Below are 26504 nucleotides of genomic sequence, written 5' to 3'. Positions count from 1 at the left end.
CTGTGTCATTGGTTTAATTTTTTGTCTCTTTTTTTTTTTGCTGTAAAGACTAATTATTTGCATTTCTTGTTTGTTTTCTTTTTTCAGTGTGTCCAGTGGGTTGATGATGCAAAACTAAATCAACTGAGGCGGGAAGGTATTCGCTATGCCAGGATTCAGCTATATGATAATGACATTTATTTCATTCCAAGGAATGTTGTGCATCAGTTCAAGACTGTGTCAGCTGTATGCAGTTTAGCCTGGCATGTTCGTCTTAAGTTATATCACTCAGAGGATGACACTTCTCGGAATACAGCTACTCCTGAAACAAGCACATCATCAGATCTCACATCATCCGTTCACGGACCTCACACTGACCACATGATATGTGCTGTAAGCAAAACCTCCATGGAGTCTGTTTTTTCAGACAAACTTCATTCTAAATATGAATTACAGAAAATTAAACATGAACCTTTTACATCTGTAAGAATCAAGGAAGAACCCATGAATGTTAATGTTTCTGAAAAGACTAGAGCATCTAATAATACGGACGGCAAGAATGCTAAAGCAAAATTGGATCATGTTCAGTTTACAGAAATTAAGCCTGAGGTGGACCCTAAGTTTGAAAATAGAAACAAAGATGTAAAGGAAGAATTGTGTGCTGGAAGTCAGACTAGTCTAATTTAACAAGGCAACATAGTTCAACATATTCAAATCAAGATACAAAAGACGATGACATTTTGTGCTAAATTTGTACATACCACTTAAAATTCTTTTCTTTTTAAAAAGGTTTAATGATGAAGATTCATGAATTCTAAAAGCAAGCCAAGGACTTGCTCCCAAGTCTGTTACAAAACATAGTCTATGTAGCTCTGTAACATTCCTCAGTGCCTGTCCATAACTGTGAAGTACTAAAGCACTTAGGGCCAGATGCACTGTAAGCATTGCAGGTTTAAACGTAAATGTTCTTTAGGTCATTTGAGTAGGTTTTAGAATACAGCTGACATTGTGTTGCGCACGCGCACACACACATTTTGTAATATGAGCCAGAATCCTTTTACAGTTTAAGGCTTTTCCCATAGAGCTTATTTATACAGATTTTTTTTAATTTGAAATGTGTCAGCACTGTAGTGTAAATAGCTTTTTTTTTTTTAAATCTTTTGTAGTGTGATTTATACGGAAATATGAGCCACTTAATAAAGGTTCATAAGAAATGACATTTTCTGTTGGGTCTGCAAAAAGACAAATCGACATTCAGTTAAATCATTTATCTGATATATTATGTTTTTCTCTGCTGATGTATCCATTTAGAGTGGTAATGGAGTGAGTGCAAATACAAGTATTCAAATCTAGTGACTATTTAAATCTCCACACTGTGCAAGTGTTTTTAAAAACCAAGATTCTTTTATGAGAGAGAGAGAGTGTGTGTGCGGCCTGTATATATGTATTATCATGTTGCATAATTTTTTGAGTTACTGAATGAAATGAATATGTGAAATTTCTCAGCACTCCTCCCTGGATACATTTAAAAATATTTATATTAAACATTAAGAAAGCAGTTTAGATAATAGAAACACTTTTAAAAAGGAGAAACAAGGTCTGTTAATGATATCTAATGCTTCTAATGAATGAAATTGTGTGATGGGATTATATAGCTCTAAAATAATTTTTCTTTATAGTGCATGGAGTGATATAATGGGGAGAGATTTTTTTTTTACGGTTTTAGCCATTTGTACTTTAATTATAGTGGAGTAAAAGTCTTTCAGCAAAAATGTTTAATTAGGAGTGATTAAGATCCTCATTTCATGTAAAATGAGAGGAAAATTTGGCAATTGCACAATTGTAAAATAAGATCAGAGACAGTAACTCAACTGCCATAATCAGAGATAAAAGTAAGAAAATAAGATGTGGTACCTCTAATTTCTCAGGATCTCCCTCTGTACCCTAGCAAAGGAAACAACTTGAAGTGCTTCCTTCATAAATGAGGCTCTAGAATAAAAAGTTGTGGTAGGAAAAAGGATTGCTAGTGCCTAGGCAGAGAAATAAATATAACAATGAACTTAGCATTAATTCAGACTTCTACTCTGTAATTTAAAGTCCATTAAATGTCTTTGATACATGCTTTAGTGCAAGGAGCTTCATACATCACAGATATTTTATTTTGTCTTTGGTGTTATTCTGGGTTTGTACTTTGGTTGATGACTTTTTCTGGTAGTATTTGTGCTGCCTTCTGGAGTATTGTTGCCATCCATTGTAGTGGTTTCTGCTCCGCCTCATTTGTCATACCCATGAAAATGATTCATCTTTCTGGTTATGGAGAAAGTCACTTAGAAAAAGGTTTTTCGCCAGAACAAAAAAAAAGTTAACTGCATAAATGACAGTAATTCTAGCTCCCAAATTAATAAAAGGGTAGGGAAGTATTGTAGGAAATCCAGATGCTTTGCAGGAAATCAGTATAATTTTAATATAGCAAATGTCTTTGTGGTGGAAAAGACATAAATCATGATCATGTAAATAAAAATTTGTTTTATATGTGGCAGTCCTATCCTCCCTACCTCTTTAATATTCTATTTGCTAGCTAAATTTTTAGATGTGCGCCTACCTTTTTGGAAGATAAAAATTTATAACGAATCAGTAGTGAAAAATAGGGAATGTGGTTATTTTTCTGGTTTTTTTTTAATTGAAGGGCAACATATTTAGGTTTGTTTTTATTTTTAATTTTCCATAAAAATTTATTAGATGCATGAGATCATACTGTTAAGTCTTAAGGTACCTCTCTAAAATATATGAGCCTTAAAGGAAAGCTTATCAAAAACAACCATAGTGGTTGCTTTTAGGTATAATTTTGTGTATATCTTATAGTTAAAACTTCTCCATAATTTGAAATTCTGATGCATAAAATGCGAACATTTCTGGGGAGGTTAACTATAATTCATGGTTCATGGGCTTAGATTTCAAGATACAGCCTTGTTATTGCCTTGAATAATGCTTATTTTCCTTGTTTTTACGGGTTATAATTTTAAAAGCCTCTTCTATGTAATCTTGAGGAACTGTTGACTACCTTTGTTATATACAGAGAATTTCTATTTTAATATTGCATTATATTAATGGTTTCCTAGTTAGTACATTCCAGCTCTTTATCTAAACAGCTTTTTTTCCCCTCCTGCTTTTATTTTCAGTTTCTTGGACCAGAACAATAAAGCATTTAAGATACAGTTTCTGACATATACTATATAAAATAATCAATTGTCATGTGAATTATTAATTTCATACATAGACCTTTGGGGAAAAAACTAAGGTACCTTACTGGTGTCTATTACAGTGCTTTTTCTGCTCATACCCTTTTAGCTATCTAAGTAACATATTCCATGCTCAGGTTAGCTGATTAGCTAGCAATTGAACTAAGCATTTGTGATATTTAGTTAAAAAACTACTAAAGCCATATTCACTAGCTCCTTGTCACTAAGGCTGTTGGCCTTAAATAAAAATTAGGTTGCTCTGGCACAACACTTGTGTGTTTGTGTGGGGTGTGTGTGTATTTACACACACGTATTTCTCTTGGAAATACATTTGTTTTCATGTACATTAATTTTTAATCCACTCACCTTTTGGGAGACATGTGGAGGGTAGAAAAGATCTATTTTTTTTTGTTCTTAAAGAAGTCAAGGTATTTTATGAGTGTTCCTGAGTGTAAAACATTTTTTCCCTCTATAGTTGTGAACGGTAACATCATTTTTGTAAATAATAAATTAGCACTGTTTTTGGTAAATTTGCATTCAGTTATTTTTGAGACAAGTTCATTGTCATGTAAAGCAAATATCTAAAAATTCATTTTGCATTGAACAAAGGTGCAAGATTTGTTTATGAAATTTGAGAGGAATTTTCCTGGTCTTCCACCTTTCAATAAATACTAAAATTGACAACCGTAATCTTTTTACCTTTGTTTTGTAATTATTTCCTTACATTTATTGTATTATTTTAATCTCGCTACCTTTAAGATTGTCTGTCATAGCAGAAACATAAGATCCTGAAAATGATCCCAATCTGAAGATATGCCCCCCCCCCCAAGAAAACCTATCAAACAATGACAATGCCAACAGAGAGAAGATGATGGAGGGCTCCCCTGAGGGTCATGAAGCTAGTTAGGGATAGGTGCCTTCAAAGACATGGTAACACTGCTGTTTCCTCTAGACATCACTAGGTCTGTCTTAGAGCATAGGACAAAACTACCATATTCTTATGGTTGAAAAGGGACAGGGGTCTTCAGAGCGGTAAGAGTAGCTGTTAGTCCATTTTTCTCCCACTTGATGTAATTGTGTATGTTAGTAAATCTTTCTGGTTTTAGAATGCATTGTCTATGAGTTATGTTTGATAGTCTGGCCTGGACAGTATACTTTGTGTAAGAGAAAGAGCACAGTGGGGGCTATAAATCCCTTTTTGTTTTGCAGTCCTTTTCTGTGACCCATTGTATCTTGTACATGGTACTAATCACGATTTAGAATGTCAAACACAAGGAGGCTAAAAATAATGATGTGTCTGTTATAAGCTTACAGTCATCAAATGACACATTTTACTGGAGAGCTGGGAAAGGAGAAGAAAGCTTGACACAGGATTGGGCTGATCTTCTCGTCCAGCTCTTCTGGACTTCTTACCCAATCAAGGAATGTGAATGATGGGAGAATAAAAATTCGGAAAGTCCTATTTATGTTAACTAGAAATTAAAAGTAAAAAGGAACTACCTGTATGTATAATCACCATGATCTGCCCACTAATAACTGCACTTTTAAAATATGAGCATTCTGGATCTCTGTACTCACTTTGAAATCTAGAATTGATACACCTTTTTAAAATGGTCTTAATGTTTTCCTATACAGTTCACTGTCATACAACTGAAGATTATAAAGCATACAGACTCTGGCCAGTCAGTATAATGCAAATACATTGCTTGTTACCATGTCGAAAACTTAGTTTAACACACACCCTAACCTACATTTCTTCTTCTCTTGAACTTTACTTTTGTTTTAAATTGAGCTAGGTTTTATTTAAAGCTCAAATCTTTGTTTTAAAACACCATTATCTTGAGTCAGATGTTTATGTCAGTCACCTTCAGTATTCTAGGATACCCTGCCCCTGAGCTTGCTTGCTTTTTAAAAAAAGTTTTATTGACACTTCATCCACATAACCTACATATCAATAGCTCAATCATATCAAGAAGAGTTGTACAATCTTTTATCACAATCCGTTTTCTTGTACCCATTAGTGTGATTATCAATTTTGTAATTGTGGCAAAACTATACACAACATTCTCCAACAACTTCTACATAGAAAATTTAGTGTCATTGATTATACTCTGTTGTACAGCCATTATTGACACCCTTTTCCAAATTATTCTACCACCATTAACATAAACAGCTTTCTTAATGACCCTGTGACTGCAGCCAGCCTTGGTTTCTTTTATAAATTCTAAAGATGTGGGATTATAAAAAGACTTTTCCCCAGCTTTATCTCCCCCAAAGACGTGGGGAGGTCAGATGCTTACAGACATACTCCCTGGAGGCAGTCACCAGACTAAGGTAACACCCCCATCCCCTGCTGCTGGGGACAATGGACTACTTCTCCCAGAGACTAAGATCCGCCCATCTTGTCACATGCATACCCGCAATCCCTCCTCTTCCTATAGTGTGTATGCCTCTAGAGTGTCCCCCTCCCATTGCTGTATAAACCATAGTGCAAACCCTTCCTGTGACATATGACTTTACCTGTAATTAGTGGGCTTGCATGCCCTCAAATACATATATAGACCTGGGTTAGCAATAAAGGGCTCTCTTTCCCTCTCAGCTCCTCCCCTGACCTCTCTTCAGCTCCCCCTCTCCTCTCCAGTCCTCTCTCCCTTGTTCTCTTCCCCCTTGTCCTCCTTCCCTTCCCCCTCCCTCCACGTGGACCACCAAGCTGGGCTGAGGTGAGCAATGCTACTATGAAATGTGTCTGACTCCATTATTTCTCTTTTATTTCATGCTCTCTATGATTTTAATGTAATATTTAGATATCTCAACCATACAATTGTGCCTATCGAACCTGTGATTCGTGGGGGGGAGATTGGCACCCCCCCCCCCCGACTGCATAATGGTCCATGTGATCCAACTTAAATTCTCTTCTCTCTAAATTCTCTCTTCTTCCCAAGCTGAGCTGTTCCCATTCCCTCAACTTGTTACTGGCATTACTGACTCCATCTCATAGTAATCTAGTTTTTCTGTCGTTTCCATTCACCATGTCCAATTTTCTTAAATTGGCCCTAGAAATGCTTATAAGTCCATCTAGTAGTCCTCTTGTGATGTCATAGTCACAGTGGATGGTTTTTTCACCTGGACTCTAATATAGTCTAGGCTGCCTACAGTCTTGTCCCTTCCACCATTATCACAACCCATTTTGTGTTTTTAGTTTAACCTTTCTAAGACAGATTTGACTATCAAACTCTTCTGCTTAGAAATATCCCCTGGCTCAAAGCCAAATGCTTAGCATAGCATTGAAAGTCTTTTCCATTCCCAGCATTATCTAACAGTTTCTTCCACTTGATAGGACCTGTCTTTAGCTTTTCCAGATGGCAGTGCTTAGCATTTCCTCCATGCACTTTTATTTATTTTTTTTTATTTATCTATTTTTTTTCCCTCCATGTACTTTTAACCTTTTTGACTGGGAAAGTCTGCCCTGAGTATAGTATAGCATAGTGAGACAGTACTTCTCTTTTCAAAAATATAGTTAATCATATAACCTTGCTCATCTTACCTGTTCCAATTGACCCCTCCACCAGCAGCAGAATCCATTTTCCCCTCTGCTCCTTTGTTGGTTCCATTTAGCACCTACCTACACTAGGAAATAGATGCTGGACCCCTTTAGCTAAACTATGAACTAGAAATCAGATAATTTCTATGTTTTTGTATCCCTTATACTCTGAGGGTAAGTTAAAAAGCATTATTGATGCACAATCATAGAGAACTTCATTAAACAAATATCAAAATATAAAACTCAAACCTATCCATCTATGTCCATATATGTCTGAAGACAGTGTTTCCATTGCTAACTGTTCTTCAAATTATTTTGTGCTTTTCAGTTTGCACCATGACAAAAGAGCTGTTTGGGCAATTGTAACGGATACAATTATGTTCTGTTATGTGGGGTGCAATAAAGTTTCTGTTTTTCCCCAGATTATCACTTGCTAGTGCTTGGTGGGGGGAGGTCAGCTACTTAGAAGTTTTCTCCCTGAAGGGATCCGCCATCTAGAGCAACCAGACTGTACCACCATCAGACTGTCACTTCCTGCTTGCTTTCCTGAAGGAGAGCTCAGAATAGGTCAAACCAACCTAAGGAGGGCCAACGTTAGGCTGCCATCTTAAATCTAGGATCTGCCAATCTTGTCACATGTGTACCCCTAATCCCTCCTCTTCCTATTGTGTGCACACCCCTAGGTCATCCCCTTTGATGCATATGTCTGTGGTACAACCCTTTTCTGTGATGTATGTGGTTACCTGTAATCAGCGGGACTTGCATGCCCATCGCATATATAGGCCTTGGTCAGAAATAAAGAGGCGCTCTCCTCCTTCCGCTCTCTGGGTGGACCTGGTTGCTGAGATCATAGCCATCCAGGAGGTGTGCGTGCTACCATAAAATGTCTTTTATCTTCTACCTTCCCGTATCCTCTGTGACTTTACTATAATCTTTATATATGATCGCTGTACAATTGCACCTACAGACGCTGATATTGTTGGAGGCTGGTTACTCTGACACTTTCAAATGTTCTTTGAATTTGGAGAATTTAAAAAGCCTAAAGCAGCAAGATCAGGGCTGTACGGTGAATTAGGGTAAGGTTTCCCAATTACAGTTTCATAGGATAGCCATTGATTCACTTGAATGAGCTGGTACAGTGTTGTGATGGAAAAAATTCCTCAGTGCAACTTGCCTAGATATTTCTTCAATAATGCCTTTTGTCAGTTTTCTCAAATTCTCACAATAAGTCCCCAGGTGCTTGCCCTGTAAGTTACCTATAAGAAGACATCAAAATTAGGGTTTTGCATCCTGAAAATGCTGAACAGCTAGCCTTTGCCTTGAATTGAAAGCTTGCTGCAGCCAAGCTATGGACTTAAAATGTGAAGATGCCAAACTCCGTGAGACCAGAACTTGAGTAACTCTTTCATCAAGGGTAATTCTATGGTGGTCTTCCCACTTTCTGGTTTCCAGCCTATCTTCAGTAACTGAGGTGGATGGTCTCCCCTTTGGTTCATTTCTTAGATAATTCTTCCAACCTTCCTTAAAATGCTTGATTCATCTAAAACTTGTTTTATGTGTAAGCAGCACTCCTGTAGATTTGTTGCAAAGTATCAGTGAAGATGCTCACTTGGGTTTTAGATAGGTCGAGTACTTTTTCATCTGAAACTGTTGGTCTCAGGTTCGTCCAGTCTCTGTACATTCAGGAAATCTGGTCTTTTTTTATGTGCCACATTTTTATCTCATTTGAACCAAGACTTTCTACTGCAGTGGTTCTCAACCTTCCTAATGCTGTGACCCTTTCATACAGTTACTCATGTTGTTGGGGACCCCAGCCATAAAATTATTTTTGGACCTACTTGTTAACTGTAATTTTGCTACTGTTATGACTCATAATGTAAATATCTGATATGTTTGTTAGTCTGGGTACTTTAGAGAAACAAATCCACAAAAATTCATGTATAAAAGGGAGTTTTATATAAAGGGTAAGTGCACATCAAGAAAACATCCCAACCCAGAGCTGCCCAAGACCACAAGTCAAACATTAACCCATTACCCCATATGGCCAACACCAATCCACAAAGTCCTCCATCTCACAAAACAGGGTTTCCACATGGGTGCTTTAGCACCCAGGGCTGCATCGGAATAGGTCCATGTGGCTTCTCCTTGGGGATGTCTTGCAGGAAGTCAGCCTTTCCAGCTGAAGCAGGGAACTGCTAAGGCAGCTACACCCTGGTGTGACCATCAGAAAGCAAGAGACCCGAGAACTAGAAAGAGAAGGCTTATTCCAAGCCATTTATCCCTCCACCCTTCAGTTAACCCCACATGTGTATATCGGCCAGGTTGGCACAATAAACTACCTCATGTAGGATGTATTTTCATTGTTACCAATTGAACATAATTAAACAAAGTATAGTGATTAATCAAAAACTGTAATGATATATTATGAAATATGTGTTTTCCAATGGTCTAAGGCGACCTCTGTGAAGTGGTCGTTGAACCCCCAAAGGGGTTGCGACCCACAGGTTGAGAACCGCTATTCTATTGTGTCACTTTTGAGAACTTGGTTGAAGTAACCAGATACCGTCTAGTTCTGGTCTCGGGCTAGAGGTGACTGGTTCCTGTAGTCCCCTGCTCTTGTGAATGGATCCTTTCATTGAGCCTTTGGTTTCTCTTACTCTCCTTTACTCCAAACAAGAGGAGACCAGTATTTGTATCTTAGATGGCTGTTCAAAAGGTTTCAAATCCACATATTACCAAACTAGCATGTCGAACATTATATTTATGAATTGACCTTGATAACTCCTGAGAGTATGGTCCTGGCTCTTCAGACCCAGCAATTCGGTCCCATGGGGTGTTTGCATAAGTCTAGGATATTTCTATAACTGTGTGTTCCCCAAGGGAACTTCAAAAAGTTTGTGGGAAATGGGGAAAAAAAGAAAATTATAAACCTCAACATAAGCTCCATCAAGGTCATGACATTCATTGTAAGCAAGGATACCAGCCATTTAGTTTGTATCTAAAGAACTGAGAGTTCTGGGGATTTAACTATATCCATATAATCTTTTTTTACATTATTAAATGAAAAGTGGGTGCCCTTTAAGGATTTTTAAGATTAGGAACTACAAGTCAGCGAAGGTAAAGCAAGATTGTAAGGTAGATGCCAAATGATTTTACACAGAAAGTCTTGCAAAATGTCCCTTGTTTACTGAGAGGAATGAGCAGGAGTAGTTGTGGTGGTGGAGAAAAACACTGGAAAGCTTTGGCTAATTTAAAAAATGATTCTTATAATAGATAGACATTATCATTCGTTTCCTTCTAGAAAGTAAATAAGGAAAATGCCTTGAGAATCCCAAAACACTTGCCATCACCTTTTGTGGTAGTTACACCATTTCATGTGAACTTGATAAATAAGTAGACAGGTGGAGTCTGGCCTCTCAATTCACTCACAGTCTGAGGATGCCTCCTGGTAGCCATGGCCTTCTCATGAGGATTCTGGGAACTCCTTCTCTCAGTACCCCTCAGGAAGCCACAAGGAGACTTGCTGAATCCTCGAGATCCTCTCTGCTTCATCTTCCTGTTGACAAACCACGTGGAGCCACGCTGAGACCACGAGAGTCTGGAGATGTTTCCACCACACTGGATCCACAAGACTGCACCCACTGGCTTGTGATCTTCCTGTATTTTGCATCACTGCATGTGCTGTGTGAGTCTGAAGAATTTATGGACTAGCATCGGACTTATGGGCTAATATTGGACTTATGGACGTGATCTGGACTGGGATGTTTTCTTAATATACCATTTTCTTTGACATAAATGAGTGTCTCTGGATTTTTCTTTAGTCAACCCAGCCTAACCCACAACTCTGTTCTTGACCCATTCACTGTTTGGCCAGGCCATTTCTATATTCTGGTAGTCATTGTGGTTGTGCTTTGCCCTCAGGATCATACTAGTAAAGCCATGTTTCATCTCCTGTTAACGTTCTTTGAAGAAATTCTTGAGGATCTGGAAGTCACTTGTTCGAATTGTTCGTGGACAGCTTCACTCTTGTCTGTAGCTGATCTACCGCAGTTAGGTGGGGCTGTCGCTCAGTTATGCCACCCACTTAGCAGGACATTCACTCAATGTTAATTTTTCAATTGGAATGGAGTAAGCAGAATCAGTTGTCTATGGTGTTGGCTCTTGTTACTGCTAATAATTGTTGGTCCTCTTTATTAAAGCACTAACAAGATTAATGTTTTTCCTTGCAAATTGATGAGGATGGCCTTCTGCTAAAGGCTTCATTTTCAGTATCTCATTCCTTAAAAAGAGGTATCCATTTGTAAACTGTGGTTTCTTTGGGTGTTTTCTTCATTAACTTTTTGTAAAGCACCAGTGATTTCACCATTCTTCCACCCAAGCTTCACTAGGTACCTTTTAACAAGTAGCCATTCTGTACACCAGAACGACAGTGTCAAGTCTGTGCCATCATCGTTTTCAAAGCATTCTCTTCCCACTTGAGCTGCTCATATCAGCTCCCCATTTCTTCCCCCTCCCTCCCTGATGAACCCTCCCTCATGAACCCTTGATAAATTATAGATTATTATTTCACATCTTACATCTTCGTCTGTCGCCCATCACCCACTTTTCCATTGCTTGTCCCCCTGAGAGGGGGTTCTATTTGATCCTGTGATCAATTTCCCTTTTCTCCCCCCATCCTCCCCTAATCCTCCTGGTGTCTCTACTCTCACTGTTGGCCCTCTGGAGTTTATCTATCCTGGATTCCCTGTGTTGTGGGCTGTTATCTGTAGCATTGTGCATATTCTGGTCTAATCTGATTTGTAAAGTAGAATTGAGGTCATGATGGGGGTAAGGAAGCATCAAAAAAATAGAGGAAGGTTTTGTGTTTCACCAATGCTATACTGCACCCTGACTGGCTCATTTCTTCCCCTGTGGCCCCTCTGTAGGGAGATGTCCATTGTCTACATATGGGCATTGGATCTCCATTCCAATCTCCCCACCCCCAATTCACCTTGGGTATGATTTTGTCTGGGTCTTAGATGCCTGGCACCTGATCCCATCGACACCTCATCATCACACAGGCTGGTGTGCTTCTTCCATGTGGGCTTGTTGCTTCCAAGCTAGATGGCCGCTTATTTATCTTCAAGACTTTAAGACCCTAGATGCTATATCTTTTGATAACTGGGCACCATTAGCTTTCTTCACCACATTTACTTATGCACCCATTTGTCATCTGCGATGGTGTTGGGGAGGTGAGCATCACAGAATGCTGGATTGTTAGAACAAAGTGTTCTCGTGTTCAGGGAGTACTTGAGTCAAGGCCCAATGTCCATCTGCAACCTTAGTTTTTAACATATAGATATGAGTACACAGTTCTATATATTTACATATGTACATGCCTGTATTTTGATCTTGTGGTAGATATATAATTGTTTGGCAATTTGAGGATTAAGAGTGTAGGGGTGGAGTCTAGCTTATCAATCAGATCCTAGCCAATGAGACTTCTGTGTGGGCATGGCCTTCGCCTGAGAATTCTGGGATATTTGGTACTTCCTCCTTGGAGGTGGGATATATTTCTCTTTCTGCCACACCCTGGGAGACTGTGTTAGACAGGGTTCTCTAGGGAGACAAAACCAGATTGCTAGTAATTATATATAGAGAGAGATATATATAACACAAGAAATGAACTGTTAAATTATATACAGATAGATATATAATACAAGAAATTAACAGTTAAATTATAAAGCAGTACAAATGGCTCAGAGCCACTCCTGTGAGAGAGTTGTGAGATACTGGCAGTCCTTCAAGTCTTGAGGGCTGCCAGGTAGTCCTTTGTAGAGAGAGCTAGGCTATATCATCACTGGCAGCAAACAACTAGGCAGGTCACCAACCATCAGTCCCCAGCTCCAGAGATGTACATTCCAATCGTGTGGTCTTAAAGGGACCTCAACTTACAGCGACAATTCACAGGCTAAGCGTCCCACAGATAGTGTAGCCTGTAAATTGGGGCACAGAACAAGCAAGGCAGCCACACACTGGTCTGATGATCAAAGAGTGAGACAAGAAAGGTGAGGCTCACTGAACCATTTATCTCTCTGCCCTTCAATTAATCCCACTTGTGTTTATCGGCCAGGCTGGCACAATAAACTATCTCAGAGACATAGCAGCTAATAAGACACTGATGCAGAGACGCCTGCCAGTGCTGAGATGTTTCCAATGTCACTGAATCCAAAGACTTTCTACCCACTGGCCTTTGATCTTCTACATTCGGCATCATTACATGTGTTTCATAAATCTGAAGAGGACTCTATAGATTGGTATTGGACATATGGGCTAATGTCAGACATATGAACTTGATCTGGACTGAGCTGGGATGTTTCCTCAATGTTCAATTGCTCTTGTATATAAATTTCTCTCTTATATACATATGTGTCCATGGATTTGTTTCTCTAGTCTACCTAAACTAACACAAACCTCTATAAATGGCCTTTCCCTCCTGATTCTTTCCTCTAATTCCTTTTATTTTCCTCTTGTCCCACCATCATGCTCGGCCTTTGTTCGGGTTTAGTAATACCTCGCTGCTACATTACTCTTGATTAAACCCCACTAGGCATCCTGCACACTTATGTCCATTGACTTTAGTTCACTTGTTGTTCCCTGGTCCCTGAATCTAATTGATTTTCGATGTTGATTTTGTTCCCTGATGTTTTGCTGAAACCTTGTTAGTGTCCATTAACTTTCTTGTGTAATATCTAATCTTGTCATCTGTGAATAGGGAGGGTTTTATTTCTTTCTAATCAATTCTTTTTTTAAAACAATTTATTGGGGCTCATACAACTCTTATCACAGTTCATACATATACATACATCAATTGTATAAAGCACATCTGTACAGTTTTTCCCTAATCATTTTTTTCTCTTCTTCTTTTTTTACATTTTATTAGGGACTCATACAACTCTTATCACAATCCATACATATACATACATCAATTGTATAAAGCACATCCATACATTCCCTGCCCCAATCATTTTCAAAGCATTTGCTCTCCACTTATGCCCCTTGCATCAGGTCCTCTTTTTTTTCCCCCTCCCTCCCCTTTCCCCCCTCCCTCATTTGCCCTTGGTAATTTATACATCGTTATTTTGTCTTATCTTGCCCTATCCGGAGTCTCCCTTCCCCCCTTCTCTGCTGTCCCTCTCCCAGGGAAGAGGTCACATGTGGATCCTTGTAATCAGTTCTCCCTTTCCAACCCACTCACCCTCCACTCTCCCAGCATCGCCCCTCACTCCCTTGGTCAAAGGTATCATCCACCCTGGATTCCCTGTACCTCCAGCCCTCATATGAACTCTTATCAATTCTTATGAGCTTTATTTCCCTTTCCTATCTTACTGCTCTGGCTAGGGTGTTAGTACAATGCTGATTAAGTGTTGTAATAAGGGGCAACCTTGATTATTTCCAATCTTTTAAAAATAATCATTTTATTGGGGGCTCATACAATTCTTATCACAATCCATACATACATCAATTGTGTAAAGCACATTTGTATATTCATTGCCCACATCATTCTCAAAACATTTGCTCTCCATGTAAGCCCCTGACATTAGCTCCTCATTTTCCCTCTCCCCCCTCCCTCATGAACTCTTGATAATTTATTATTTTGTCATATCTTACACTGACATCTCCCTTCACCCACTTTTCTGTTGTCTGTCCCCCAGGGAGGAGGTTATATGTAGATCCTTGTAATCAGTTCCCCATTTCCACCCCATTCTCCCTCCACCCTCCTGGTATTGTGCCACTTTTACCACTGGCCCTGAAGGGATCACCTGTCCTGGATTCCCTGTGTTTCCAATTCCTATCTGTACCAGTGTACATCCTCTGGTCTAGACAGAATTATAACGTAGAATTGGGATCATGATGGTGGGGGGGGGGGGGCGGTAGCATTTAGGCACTAGAGGAAAGTATGTTTCATCGTTGCTACACTGCACCCTGACTGGCTCGTCTCCTCCCCGTGTCCCTTCTTTAAGGGCATGTCCAATTGTCTACAGCTGGACTTTGGGTCTCTACTCCACACTCCCCCTTACTCACAATGATATGTTTTTTTGTTCTTTGATCATTTCCGTTCAAAGGGGAATGCTTTTCCATATCTCTCCATTAAGAATAATTTACCTGTTTTGTATAAACACCATTAACTATGTTAATGAATTTTCCATTTACACCCCCATTTTTCCTTTTGTTTGGTAAATCCAAAGCATAGATTTTATCAAATGTCTTTTCCTGCATTGATTGAGATGAATTGATTGATTTTCTAATGTTGAACTACCCATGAAATCTGTGGTTTGAATCTCACTTGATCATGAAGTATTGGTTTTTATTTTGCTTTTTTGCTATGCTGTTATATTTGGTTGGCTAGAGGTTTGATCATCTATATTCATGAGGGATATTAATCTGTAATATCCATTTTAAATGTGTGGTAATTTTACCTATCTTTGGTGTCAGGGAGACATCAATATTACCTTGAGCTAAGAGTATTTGCTATGCAAATATGATCAACTTAAAACCAATTCCTTTAGCAGCTGTGGTTTATTTTTTGAGGGGTCTTGGTGGTGCTTTGACTAAGTGTTAGCGATTAACTGATAGGTTGGCTGTTCAAACCCACCAGCTGTTCTGTGGGAAGGAGACGTGTCAGTCTTCCATCAAGCTATATAACCTTGAAAACACTCTGAGACAGCACTACCCTGTCTTACGAGGCTTACTGTGAGTTAGAATCGACTCAATGGCAATGAATTGTTTTCCTTTTAATTTCTTAGTATAATGCTAAAAGGACTGATGCTTTTTCCCCAATAAAGAGAAATATTTGTACTTGTGCCTTTCTTGGTGACTCAGATGCATAGTCATATGCCCGCCCCTGTATGAAAATGGTTCTATGTTTTACACAGATAGTGTTCTATAGCCTACTTTGGTGAATAACGATTAGGGTCTTAAAAGCTTCTGAGTGACCTTCTACAATGGCCTTCCACAAGTGGTCTAGGAGTAAAGAAGATTGAAGATGCAAATCAGAGATTCAAGGAAACAATTAATTGAAAGGACTAAATGACCACGTAAACAGCAGCTTCCCCTAGCTGGAGACCAGAAGAATGGTGATGGTGCCCAAATCCCACTAACAATCACTCTGATCAGGACAATGGAAGGTCCTGGACAGTGAGGGGAGAAAACGAAAACAAATGTAGAACCAAATTCAAAATCATAAAGACTGACTTTTAGACAGCCTGGAACCGAACTCAGCCCAGGGATCAACTGTCAGCCCAAATAATAGGCCTACAAAGAGGAATGCACTCCTCAACTATACAAGACCAAAAGAGCAGCATTTGCCTAAAAACAAAGTGCAGAAGGCAGAGGAAGTACAGACCAATGGAAATGGGGGACATGGAAGAAATGGGAAGAGTGCTTTTACATCATAGGGATTCCAACCAATGTGACAAAATAAAATGTGTGTTAATTGTTGAATGGAAAACTAATATGCTCTATAAACTTTCACCCAAAACACAAGAAAAAGCTTTTAAAAAGAAAATGGTATTTTTTTTACTCTCTTTGTGTATCACTTCTGTCATCAGCCAAGATGAATTCCTCTTGAACCTGTTCCAATGTGAGAAAAATGAAGTGGAAACTAGATAACCAAATTTAGTTAATATTTTAAATTTATCCTAAGCTTTAAGCCAGAATGTAATTTCTTGTAGCACTGAGCAAGCGTGTGTGTGTGTGTGTGTGTGTTTGTTTAAAAACTCTCCAGTGGTGGATTTATGCTTTTATTTCTTACAGCTGCTGATGTGGCTATATCTGACCTCTGTGTTCATGAAATGCTATTGAACAAGTTGAGGATCCTTTGAACATGTAGTTCCTACTTATGGTATTTTCAAGTCTTATGAAAAGTTATTTTGCTCACAAGTTGCTCTTCTTTAAACAAATCTATTGCACAAATTTACTTTTCTATTTCAACCTAGAAAATAATGACTTTGTTATTCTGAGCCTGGGATGTGTAAGTTTCTTTCTTAGAGTAATATTAAGTCTTTTAATAAATGCCATTAATAGATGTCTCTTATTATAAGGAAATATCCTATAATTAAAAACAAAATTAAGATATTTTTATGAATTATTGTTTCTATGTATTCCATTATTTTGCTTTTGCACTTGGTATCTTAATTTGTCTTTAATATGCCTTTTATTACTTAATGTTTTAAATGTGCCCCCAACTACTTAAGTACACATTCATACTAACCGATTGTGCTCCTTCAAGTGTTTATTTAGTTGGGCAGTGCACCAAGTTAAATAAGGGAGTTCTACTTTCTGGGAATCTTTCAGATACTATTCCAATTGCTCCTCATGTATAAAGGTTGGTTTTTGTGGTACTTGTCTTTTACCTGATAGCTCATACCCATTTCTCTTTCCTTTCTTTGAAGGAAGCAACGCTCTCACTTTTCCTCCTAGCAATCTATACAGAATTTTTGTTTTTGCTTGCTTCATGGTCTAGTTTGGGGATCAGAAACTACCACCTGTAGACCATAATTAGTTCATCACCTATTTCTGTATGACCCGCAGGAATTTTTATAGTTTTGTTCACACAACATGCTGGTTTTGAGTGCCTGGTGCAAGTAAGCCAATTTATGAGACTAGTGTAGAAAGAGGACTGAAAGTTTTTTATTGCGAATCACGACTCAAGGAGACAGAGCGGGCCCAGGTTCAACCAAAGGGACTGATTGTAGGACAATCAGGTTAGAGGGTGTTTTATGAGTTTTATTTTAGATTAAGGGAAGAAAGTTTAAGACAGAATTAATGAAAAATCTGGCAGAGGGCTCTCCTGGAACAATCAATAAGTTAATGTGATCAAAACAGAGAGGCTGTTTGGCTGTCCTTGGTCTCTGCTCTGAGGGGTTTGTTGACATTTCACCTGAAGGTGTTAGCAAGTTCTGTTTTAACAGACTCCTTCAAAGGACAGTGGGTTCATCTCTGACTTCTAAAGGGAAACATCATAGAACTTTCACAAGCAAGGGGGAGGGGGGAAGGGAAGCAGCAAAGGTTTGTCAATTTATCATGAGTTCTAACAGAATTACAAGATTAAAACAAGTGAACAAAGTACACGAAGCCCCACCAGTTTACGGGGGCCACTTGTGACATCAGTTTCAACGACTGAATCAAAAACTGAAAGAATAATACTTTGTCACATGTGAAAATTATATGAAAACCATTGTCCATAAAGGTTTATCAGAATATAGCCACAAGAATTTGCCTACATATTGTCTACAACTGCTTTCTTGCTACAATGGCTACACTGAATAGCTGCAAGAGATCATATGACCTGAAAAGCCTAATAAGTTATTTTACAGAAAGGTGCTGCCAACTCCTGGCCTGATTGTACACTGTGCTGTTCCATTTCCCTACAACCATTCATATTTATATAACCCTTACGCAAATAGTTGCAACTGAGAACCTCCTGGCTGGCTTCTTAAGAAAAATTCCTCCTTCTTTGACTCTGATTACAAACAGCTAGTAGTTTATATTTTTCAATCACATTAGGAAAATCTGATCAAGCCTGGAATAGTCAGTTCCCCATATGACCCATCCTTCTTAATCTTATCTTTAGATACTCAACATACTAATTATAAGATAGAAACCTCTTTTTAATTGCTCAGTTTTAGATCCTAGCACAGAGGCCACAATGCACCTCTCAGCTACACATGGAAGAAGAATCAACCCCTTATCAGCCCAAGGCCTATTCCCATGAGGCAGAGGCAGACAGGCCTCCAGCCTCCATCCTTCTTTACCTATCCTGACACCATTCCTCCTGCAGCTCTGATTTCACTGCTGGGTTTCATAATGGCCACACAGAACTCATAGACAGCACTCACAATTATGGGGTTTTATTAGGGAAATTATACTTTACCTACCACAAGTTAGGATTAGAAAACATTAAGGATCATCATCTGTGGTTCACAGTAACATCTACTTACCCAGCAACCAAGTCTTTCTGGTCCTCAACTTCTTGGGTTTGTGGTCCCTTACCTCTGCCGCTATGGGCCAGGAAGCCCAGCTACTACAGTGCTGCCTCGCCATTTCTGTCTGGGCAATGGGGGTACATGTGGGCAGCCCTTTCGCTCTGCTCTGTCCAATGGCCTCCATGCCTTAGCCTCTGGTGCCTCTGGTCTCAGCTTCTGCCACTCCAGGCAGGGGTCTAGGACAAGGGTCAGAAAACGGCAGCTCTCTAGTCAGCTGTGGCTTTTTAGGTACATACATGTGGTGCTGAAGTAAAATTGAAGAATTTTAATCATAATAAAGGACATTATCCAGATAATGATTTCATTTGTAAAAATAGATTTATGGCTCTCAAGTACATTTTAAATTGTTGTGAGGGGCAGGATTGGCTCTTTCCTCTAAATTCACTGACCACGATTTAGAGCATATTCTATAGTGGTTCTTCTTTGATGGCCTCAGGAGTTTTCTGTTCCTGCTTTTAAGATGTTTTTTATTTTTAAAAAATTTTTATTAGCACCTAACCCACACATGACAGGAATGGAACTAAAACTGATCAATCCCTCTATCTGAGCTTCACACACCATGGTGGGAGTTACAGAGACATGGGTAAACTAAAAAACTCATAGCCATTGAGTCAATTCTGACTCCTGATGATCCTATAGGGCAGCACAGACCTGCCTGAGGCTGAACTCTTTACTTTCTCCCAGAGTGCCTGGTGGTTTTGAACTGCGGACCTCCCAGCATCCCAATGCTTAACCAGTATGGCACCAGGGAATGGACAGAAGAGTCCTATTAAGAAATTTCACATGGCCACAAGTGTATTCATTTAGTCAGGCTTTATAGCTTCAAATGCCTCACAATTAAACTACTTAGAGTATAAAAGTTGCCATATTATTAAAAAGGGAGACACTAGGCTAAAATGCTGTGTTTGTATAATCTCAAAGTATTAACAGTGAGGAATCACTTTCCTGTTATTTTTCATAAATCATTTTATTGGGGGTTCTTACAGCTCTTATAACAAACCATACATCAATTTTATCAAGCACACTTGTACATATATTGCCATTATCATTTTCAAAACATTATTTTACTTGAGCCCTTCGCATCAGCTCCCCACCCACCCCCCAACCCGTGAACCCTTCTGCTGTCTCCCTTCACACACATTTGTTGCTGTTCACTCATCTGGTTGGGGGAGGTGTTATCTGTTGATTCTTATGATTTCCCCCTTCTCCCCCCCACCTTCCACCTACCCTCATGGTATCACTACTCTCATTACTGTTCCAGGGTGGCTTATTTGTCCTGGATCTTGTGTGGAGAGCTCTTAACTGTACCAGTGTACATGATCCGGTCTAGCCGAGTTTGTAAGGTAGAACTAGGATTGTGATAGTGGTGGGGTGGAAGCATTAAAGAACTAGAGGAATGTTGTGTTTCATTGGTGCTATACTGCACTCTGGTTGACTTGTCCCTTCCTTGTGACCCTCCTGTGATGGGATGTCCAGTTGTCTACAGATTGGCTTTGGTTTGTGACTTCTGATGCCTGATACCTGATCCTATCAACACCTCATGATCACACAGGTTGGTGTTCTTCTTCTATGTGGGCTTTGTTGCTTCCCTGCTAGATGGCCATTTGTTTTTTACATTTTACATTCAAGCCTTTAAGACCCCAGACGCTGTATCTTTTAATATCTGGACACCATCAGCTTTCTTCACCACATTTGCTTATGCACCCATTTTGTCTTCAGCAATTGTGTCGGAAGGCGAGTGTCACAGAATGCCAGGTTATTAGAATAAAGCGTTATTGTGTTGAGGGAGTACTTGAGTAGAGGCCCAATGTCCATCTTCTTCCTAATACTTAACATATATGTAGACAGGTCTATATTCTTATCATTATGTATTAATAAATTTACATATGTATATGCCTATATTTGTAGCTCTATAAATGTCCTTTGCCTCCTAGTTTTCTCCTCTATTTCCTTTTACTTTCCTCCTAGGACAATTTTCTTGAGGTGTGATCTGCTACGTTCAGACATAAAAATATGAGTATACTTGTGAGTTGTCAGTCAAGTGTTTAACAGGGCAGTTTGCATGGGGCAAGAACCATCATCCTGCTTCAGGTGTAAAAGAAATATCAACCATATTAGAATTATTTTAAGTATGACCACCGCTTCCTAAAAATTAAAAAGGACTTTGGTAACTTGATTGTTTGATTTTTCAAACTAGGGCACTACTAAGAGTGAAAAAAAAAATCAAACCTAGATCAATGCTGTCAATTCTGGCTTACAGAGCGCCTACGGGGCAGAGTAGTTTGTCCCATAGGATTTTCAAGGCTGTACTCTTTTGGGAGGCTGATTTTTTATGCAAACCAAATATAAATTATTTAAATTTGTTTTGAAATACTGAAGTCAGGTACAAACATATATGTATTCGATAGGAAACTTGTTTTGAAGCAAAATCTTTTTTTGGTATCTCAGGTATAGAAGTGTTAGATAAGAAAAATGACAAAACTTATATGATATTTGCAATGATACCTACATTAGCCATGCATAGATAGACTATTCTGTCTTTGCTCAGCCCTGGTAGATAGTCACCTGGGCAGTCACACTCCCTGGGAGTGCCCACAGAAAAAGGCTGACTCTTACGACAGTAGCCCCAGGACATGCTGCGACTGACAGGTTGAGATATATGCTCTTTCCCACTGCTGAGTGCTGTACTCATTTGTTGAGAGCCAAGGGTCACTTATGTTAGGATCTTGTCTGTGATTCTGACCAGTCTATGGTAACTGGGACTGTCCTGTCTCCCTTTTAACTACCTCATAGGACCAAGAGGCTGTGAAGTAGTTTAATGATTTGTTATGCTACTGGACAAATACTTCTGACATTATGGAAAGCCACAAGGTAGTGTCAGTGATGTATTTTGCAGCACTCAAAGCACAACTGTCGCAATTCAAGCCACCATTTGTTAACATCCAAGTACGTAGACGTTGTGCTGCCAGGCTCCTTTCTGAGAGCGATTTCTACTCACAGGGAGTCCATAAGGCCGAGGATTGCTCCCTCAGGCTTTGGAGACTAGGTCTTTCCAGAAGTTGACTTCCTTATCTTTCTTCCAAGGTATGGCTAGTGGGTTTCAAAGCTTACCTTCTGGGGAGCAGCCCAATTCGTAGCCCACTGCACTGTCAGAGCTCCTAGGAGTGAAACGGAACACTCTCTGGGATGCCAGGACAATATGTATCCAGTGGGTCTGACCTGACCAAACCAGAATGTATGGTCCCATACACACGTATGTCCCAAACAGAAGGCAGGAATAGCAACAAACTTAAGTGAGACCAAAAGCTGTCAGATTCTGTTCCATAAACATAAAATAAAATCCCTGTTTCAGACAATGGTGTTTCCCCCTCTACACTTTAGAACACAATTGACCATTTTCTTTGGTTAGAAGAGGGCCATGATAAGCACTTAAATTTGTAGATTAAAAGCTTTGTTTACTTAACTTTAAATACTGACCATCTACAACAAATTATTTAAGCATCAGGTAGAAAAATGAGATCCAAAACAAACTTTATTTACATATGTATAAATAATGACATTAGTAACTCCAATACAGAATAATTAAGCTTTGGGTTAATTAGCTGTCCACGAGTCAATCACCAAGCCTATTTTATGGAAGCAGTATAAAACTACTCAGTATTTCTTTCTCAGTTCTCTGGTATTCTTGAAGCTTGCAAACATTCCGAACACTGTGATGCTGCTAGCTGAATGGCAATACAAAAGAGATGATGTGATGAGAGTTCAGTCTCTCACAAAAAATACATTGTATCCAAGTTCTGTCAAAGCCCCAGTCAGTAGAGCCCATAAAGGAATGAAGACATAGGACAACTTCATGGCAGTAAACTGTTCCAGTTTAGCACAGAGTGCAAGGCAGAAGGCTAATTTAAGTAACATTGCAATGAGGTACCAGGCTTTTTTTTTAATATTGTGTGATCCATGTCGAGGGTCAAAGCCAGACTTACACCGCCCAGCCATTTTCACAATCAGCATGACAAGAAGGATGGTATCAAATATCCAGACTGGAATAAATATGAGGAACCAGTTCCAAGGTGCCTTCTCATCCAGTTTCAACACCAACATGATCAAGAAGAGTAATGTGAAAAGCCAGGTGAGGAGTACTCTCTGGGCCAAGGACATTCTCATTTAAACAGTTTAACGAGGCTTGTTGCTGGGTCAAAATGAAGGAAATATACCCTAAGAGAAGGGGGGAAAAAGTCAAAATTGTTTTGATAACATGAAAATAAATCACTTCCTAGGGAGCAAAGCTGGTTCTTTCACATGCTGAGAGTTCCGCATTTTGAAAACCTTCTACCATTCTACCTTCATAAAGCTCTGAAACTTAACCCCATCTCTGACATCATTCCCAGAATTCTCTTATAGCACATGACAAAATACAACACAACATTTAATGAACCCATAGGGTAAAGCCTCAAGAATAATTCATTTCTTTCCATTGCTATCCCTCAGCCTAGGCACTCATTGCCCTCAGGGGCATTTTCTTATCTCCACTTCTGTCTCTAGCACACACTCAGAAAAGGAGGATGAGAAGTATGACTGGTTGTACATAAACCAGTCACTGGGGAGGACAAGCTGACAATGAGAGGCTATTTGACGGATCAAAGGATGAAAAGATGGTAGATGGGAACCAGAGCACAAGGAAAGTACAACACCCATAGCCTAAGAATAAACATGGAGGAAAGAAAGGTGAAGAATGTCACAAGAGCTAACTGCAGTCAGTCAGTCAATTCTAACTCTTTAGTGTCCCTACGTATCTCTGCCCCAATGGACATTCCGAGGACGTGGATGTGCATAAAACACCAAGCCACGAGGCCTACTCTGCCAAGGACTAAGACAACCAAATGCTCAAGACTAGTGTTCCCAATGGATTCTAGTTCAGCACTAATTTGTACTCTGCACATTTCTACTATTTCAGTGGCTAACTATCATATAATGTTGCAATATACATGCTTTATGTCAATACTTAATGTGATTAAATGAGACCATTAACTCAATCTGCCCTACTCCCTAGGCCCACCTTCTGCATGTACTGCTGCACACTGCAGTGCTTGTGTTCCCAGGAAAGCATTTTCTGTGTTGGCTTCCTTTCCTGGCCAGAGGACTTGTTTCAGACACATACTAGGGAGGTGGCCACAATAGGAAGACAGAGTTGGGAGGAGGGTGTATAAGTTGATTAATGGATTTTATCTGTAAAATGAGTTGGGAAGGAGGGGATGTATACTGATTAATGGGTTTCATCTGTAAACTGAGTTTGTGGTCCTGAAATCCCTTTTATATGGTTTGTTTTGTGAAAGCTTTATTAAAAGGTTAATGATACAATTCTTAAAAATAATATTTCTATCTGGCATCAGATGAGTCAGGTGGCAAGTGGCCATAGAAAGGGTGGGTGTATGGGAGGGAAGGGGGTGTAGAAAGGGAGAACCAATCTTGGGGATCTATGTGTAACCTCCTCTCTGGGAAACGGGCAATGGGAAGGTAGGTGAGGGGAGATGCCGGGTAGAGTAGGATAAGATAAAATAATTATTTATAAACTATTAAGGGTGCAGGGGGAAAAGGGGTGTGGGGAGGGAGGGGGAGGGAAAAAAGGAAAATGAGCTGATTCCAGGAACCCAAGTGGAAGGCGAATTTTGAGAATGACGAGGGCAACAAATGTATAAGGGTGCTTTACTCAATTGATGTATTTATGGATTGTGATAAGAGTTGTATGAGCCCCAATAAAAAGATTTATTAAATAAAAAAATAAAAAAAGGAAGGGTGGGTGTATTCCCTGCAGGTCCCTAGGACCCTAGGATGGACAGTGAACAGATGCAAAGGGTCTTATGGCAGCTACAATCTTCATAGGGTAGAATGCAACCCAGTTCTGTCTGCACGTAGGTAAATCGGGCTGTCGATGGGGACTCTCTGCTGACATTGGAAACATGCTTGAGGAAAGGGAATGACGAGCTACAACGAAGGCTTTTAAAATAGCAATATCACATTTACATCTTAATTAAACTTAGCAAGTGAGCTCCTTTCCCCCTCTTAACTCTCCTCAAAGGAAAACTCACCAAACTCACTGCCATCGAGTCAATTCTGACTCATAGCAACCCTACGAGGGCAGGATAGAACTGGCTCTGTGGATTTCTGAGGCTGTGCCTCTGTATAGAGGGGCCTTGTGACACAGAGTTATGTGTTGGGCTGCTACTGCAAGGTCAGCAGTTCGATATAACCACTCACTCCATGGGAGAAAGATGGGCCTTTCTACTCCTGTAATGACTTCCAATACTGGAAACCTCCAGTTCTACCCTGTTCTGTAGGGTCACGATGAGTTGGATGAGGGTCAGTGAGTCTGGTTTGGTTTTGGTATCTGCTCCTGTAAAGAATTAATCTCAGAAACCTACAGGGGCAATTCTACCCAGGTTGCTATGAGTCGGTAGTGAGTGAGGGTACATCTCCCTGGATGCTGCAAGCCTCATCTTTTGCCCATGGCTGGTGGCTTCGAACTGTTGACCTTGAGGTTAGTAGCTTAATGGCAAAGGTGTTGCTGAGTCCCCAAACCAAAAATATGCTCAAGTGAAAGATATCCCCTTTAAGGTGATTATCCGGAAGGTAGGTCAAGTGTTTGTTCACAAGCTTCGGAACTGCATCCAGTGGAAATCTGGAGTCTGCTCACAGCACCTTTATCACCTAGGATAAACCAGGAATTCTGCTCCCGGGTTTCTCCTGCTGAGGTCGGCTTTCCTCTGAGGCAACCCTGGCCACCATTCCTGCGATGCCCTTTCCCAACTAAGCATTCTTGACGGAGAGTGTGTTCTTGGGGCAACTCATCCCATTCGAGCATAATTGTCACTAGGATTTGAATCAAAGTCACTGCCATCGAGTGAATCCCGACTCTTAGCAACCCTGTAGGACAGGGTAGAACTGCCGGTGGGTTTCCGAGACTGTCATTCTTTACTAGAACAGAAAACCTCATCTTTTTTCCCCCGGAGCGGTTGGGGGTTTCGAACTGCTGATCTCGTGGTTAGCACCCCAATTCGTAACCATTACTACACCACTAAGGCTTCCGGATGCTACTAAACTGCCCTCCTAGTGTTTCCTTTGCAACCTCCAGACGCGGACTCCCCCCATTTTCAGCCGGGGCCCCCGGAAGTTTTAGGCGCTGAAAGCGGCTCTAGCAGCACACGATCCACGGCGTACACAGACGCCCCGCTGCCGCGCAGGTGTGTGAGGCCGAGGGGGGGTCGGGGGCCAGCGCCCGGCCCCGAAGGAGCAAGTGTATTTCGGGGGCTGTCTGTCCGTCGAAGCCCCGGACTCACCTCACAGAACCGCCGACCGGAGTGCGGAGAGGGCCGAGAAGATGAGATTCGCCAGTTCGGGTCCACGTCCTTTTCCACACTTTCCCGCCCCCCCCATTAAATCCAGAACCCGTCACATGATAAAATTCAGAAAAAGATTCAGTTCCGCCGCACCCGACAACTGCAGGCGTTCTCTCAGTCCTTCTACCTCGGGGCCACGCCCACATCCGGGGCAGGTTGTCACCGCCCTTGGGCCTCCCCCGTAAGCAGGAAGCACGCCAATCTGCGCTCAGAGATCCCGTTCCCCGCGGTGATTGGAGAATTTGGCCGCCAGTGCCAACCAACCAACCTTTCCTTACATTCAGGTTCGACAAAAAGACAGCCCTAAAAGACACCGCCCCCGGCC

At 40.3% G+C, this 26504-nt stretch overlaps 2 protein-coding genes across 2 annotated transcripts in view; one reads left to right on the top strand and one right to left on the bottom strand.

Annotated features, from left to right (window-relative positions):
• Positions 1–4759, top strand: part of RSBN1L (round spermatid basic protein 1 like) — a 67638-nt gene extending 62879 nt beyond the window's left edge. Inside the window, exon 8 of the mRNA XM_075558493.1 lies at positions 88–4759. Within this exon, the coding sequence (XP_075414608.1) occupies positions 88–666 (579 nt within the window). The 3' untranslated portion in view covers positions 667–4759. The remainder of the gene's footprint in view (positions 1–87) is intronic.
• A 15074-nt stretch (positions 4760–19833) lies between these two features.
• Positions 19834–26317, bottom strand: TMEM60 (transmembrane protein 60). The gene is made up of 2 exons (XM_075558492.1): positions 26120–26317; positions 19834–23000 (listed from the first exon to the last, which is right to left on the bottom strand). The coding sequence occupies exon 2, from the start codon at positions 22947–22949 to the stop codon at positions 22548–22550; it is 402 nt and encodes a 133-aa protein (XP_075414607.1). The 5' UTR covers positions 22950–23000; positions 26120–26317; the 3' UTR covers positions 19834–22547.
• Positions 26318–26504: the final 187 nt, after the last annotated feature.

This window comes from Tenrec ecaudatus, chromosome 9, assembly GCF_050624435.1.
Source record: "Tenrec ecaudatus isolate mTenEca1 chromosome 9, mTenEca1.hap1, whole genome shotgun sequence".
Taxonomy (NCBI): domain Eukaryota; kingdom Metazoa; phylum Chordata; class Mammalia; order Afrosoricida; family Tenrecidae; genus Tenrec; species Tenrec ecaudatus.
Note: the sequence above shows the minus strand (reverse complement) of the source record. Positions and strands in the feature narration are given on the sequence as shown.